The sequence below is a fragment of the Aptenodytes forsteri genome, unplaced genomic scaffold (genome assembly GCF_000699145.1).
Source record: "Aptenodytes forsteri isolate BGI_AS27 unplaced genomic scaffold, ASM69914v1 Scaffold54, whole genome shotgun sequence".
Taxonomy (NCBI): Eukaryota; Metazoa; Chordata; class Aves; order Sphenisciformes; family Spheniscidae; genus Aptenodytes; species Aptenodytes forsteri.
In genome coordinates this window covers 19336206-19339198 of record NW_008796044.1, presented here as the reverse complement: position 1 = coordinate 19339198, position 2993 = coordinate 19336206, and the positions used below count along the sequence as shown (strand labels likewise).

General features: G+C 52.4%; 1 protein-coding gene across 1 annotated transcript in view; it reads right to left on the bottom strand.

Moving 5' to 3' along the window:
• Positions 1-2049, bottom strand: part of SH3RF2 (SH3 domain containing ring finger 2) — a 43927-nt gene extending 41878 nt beyond the window's left edge. The window contains exon 1 of the mRNA XM_009286093.1: positions 1678-2049. Within this exon, the coding sequence (XP_009284368.1) occupies positions 1678-2049 (372 nt within the window). The remainder of the gene's footprint in view (positions 1-1677) is intronic.
• Positions 2050-2993: the final 944 nt, after the last annotated feature.

The window sequence follows — 2993 nt, the reverse complement described above, 5'->3', positions numbered from 1 at the left end:
CGCCGGGCCGCACAGGTCGCTGCAGCGGGGCCGTCTGCAGCCTGAGGACCGCGCTCGCCCCCGCCCCGCTCTGCTGTCCCACCCGGCCACCGCTCACCTGACGGGTGCTGCAGACGGGAGGCCGCTCCCGGGCTGTGCTGCGTTGCCCACCTGCCCCTGCTCCCCCAGCACCACCGGAACAGCATCGCTCAGCGCCTTTGGGGACTGAGCTACGTTTCATCTAAGCTAAAGCATAATTTCTGGCCACAGAGATGCATGCAGGAGAAGTGGATGGCCCCTTCCAGGCCGGCCTTCTCGCATCGCCCACCTGGCCCAGGCGCTGCCTCCGTGCACGGGCAGGCATGCCTGCCTGCCTGATAAGCTGTGGGCCAGCCAGGGCTCCCAGGAAAGGGACTCGCTCCCAGGGCCACACTGCCATGCCTTCCAGTGGGAAAACCTGAGAGAGGAGCTCCTGAGAGAGATCTGGTTTTATACATGACCCATCCAAGATGACATCGACGCCACAGAGATTCCCTGGGATACGCACACCAGCTTGTACCCACAGGACATCTACAGCTCCACAGCAATACCCGCACATATGTACCTCTATAGCATGCAGGCGAGAAAACCTGTCCTATGCCTGGAAGTTTATAGCTCTGCAATTCTGAAAAATGCTCTGAGACCGAACAGCCATTTGAGTCAAGCTTTTGAATGTTGTGAAAAGGTTTGTAGAGACATTGTAAAGAAGAATAGGTTCAGGTGGGAGAAATGGAAATCCAGGAATAAAATGTAGGAAAGGTGAAGCCACGCGTCAGTGTCTACCCCAAATGCAATCTGAGCCAAGCTCCTTTAACAGGTCTAATATCATGTCCTCGTCTGAGACCGAACAGCCATTTGAGTCAAGCTTTTGAATGTTGTGAAAAGGTTTGTAGAGACATTGTAAAGAAGAATAGGTTCAGGTGGGAGAAATGGAAATCCAGGAATAAAATGTGGGAAAGGTGAAGCCACGCGTCAGTGTCTACCCCAAATGCAATCTGAGCCAAGCTCCTTTAACAGGTCTAATAGCATGTCCTCATTATTTAAGAAAAGCTTTTGTACTGTTAAAGAAAATGACAGAAACAACTTAGAATTTTAAAATTAGCCTAGTAAATCATCCCTAGATAAAGTTAGTAAGTAAGTCGAGTTTAATGCTTTTCATTAGTGAACCTCAAAGTATTTTGCCAGGGACATAAGCATCGTTACGGGCTCTCATTTTCAATGGCTGGGGAAACCGAGGTGCAGCGATGGGAAATACCTTTCTCCATCTCTAACAGTTACAGCTTTGCAATTACTGATTTAATTGCTATCAGTCAAAAATCAGTATATTGCCCAAAAGTTGAAGCACCTGAAATGCCATCCCCCCTCCCCCCCAAAGTCAGGAAGCACCTGAAAACTCCTGGGGAAAACAGCTTCTGTGAACTTTTTGTAAGGAGAAGGGCAAGCAGGTCTCAGCCTGAGAGTCAATGCAGTTACTATTGTGATGAACTCAAAATAGTCAAATATCACAAGGAAACAGCAACCAGATTTGCAAACAAAACAATCTCTCTTACTTCAGACATTTCTGCAATACTGCTAACAGGAAAGTTTCATAGCTCTTGGCACACAAGAATAAAGCTTTCTATGCTGACGGACTGGGTAAAGAATGTGGACCCTCCTTACCCCTTCCATGTGGATCCTGGGATTTGTCGCCAGCCGGTGCTGATGAAGTTGCAACCCCCTGGGGACTCTCCTGATGGAGGCAGGGGAGGACAGGACCCCTGACCTCTGGATCGAGCCAAACCTGGTAATGTTTGGTCCACACCTGACTCCATCCAGGAGGCGAATGAGGAGCAGGTTGGAGGGCAGCTGCTCGATGCTGCAGAGGACGAGGGTCCTGCACTCGGGGCACCTGAGCTCCTTCTGGGATTTCAGGATCCTCTGCAGACAGGGCTTGCAGAAAGTGTGCTGGCAAGGTAGCACCTTCGCTGTGGCGTCGAGCTTTTCAAAGCACACAGGACACTCCAACAGGTCAAGGAGAGCTAAATCATCCATCTTCAGTGCAGAGCTCCGTCACGAGCGGAGCTGGAGCCATCCACATGCCACATCCACTGGAGCGGGCTGAGACGCCTTCCTGCGCCCGCGAGAACCGCACCAAAATCCTGGGTTCAGACAGCTATCCTGCTCGGAGGGAGAGGGAGGAGGGAAAAAGAGCAGAACTTGACTGCTGGAGTATGTAATACATCCCACCTACATTGCAAAGCAGTGCCTCACCAGCCAATTTGCAAATGTATACTTTGCACTCACATCCAAGTTTAAAGTGAGTCACTTGTGACTCAGTACAAGCAAGGGGACGGCGTTCGGGCTGACGCCAGAGGCAGGAGCCCCAGGTCCTGCTCGCTGGGCAGACAGATCCCGTAGCTTGAACGGGGCGAGCTGGCTCCCCCCCCCACCAGCCAGGGCAGCGCTGGCTGCAGCAGGACAGGCATGCTCAGCCTTACTCACGCTGTACACAACGTTGTCTTTAATGCTCCCCGGTCTGCGGATCGTAACTGACACGACAGTAAAAAATTTACCAGCTCAGGAGATAAGAGTCCCTGATAAACATCAGACTGGACCTGTTTATGCTCAGCTCTGGCTGAAAGCAGCCGCTCGCTGCACACATCCCTTGCACACCTACACACCACCTCGTTTTTCAGATCGGTCCCAATTAAGCTCGCTCTCTACCCGTTTTGACAGCAGTTCTATAAAAAGTGCTTCAAACACAAACACTCTCCGGAGGTACCTGGCAGAGATGCGAGGCGCTCCACAGTGCCATTCTCGCCCGGTTTGGCTGCCTCGGCTCTCTGAAGCAACCCAAGATGATTATTCCTCCCACAGCCTGAAGTCACTCAACCTGTTCAGCTCCCCCGGCGCTGCGCGCTGGTTGAGACTGAAGCGCACACCACGTCGGGATTCAAGTCCGGACTTGCGGCAGCCACGCGGCCCCGCAGCGCAGA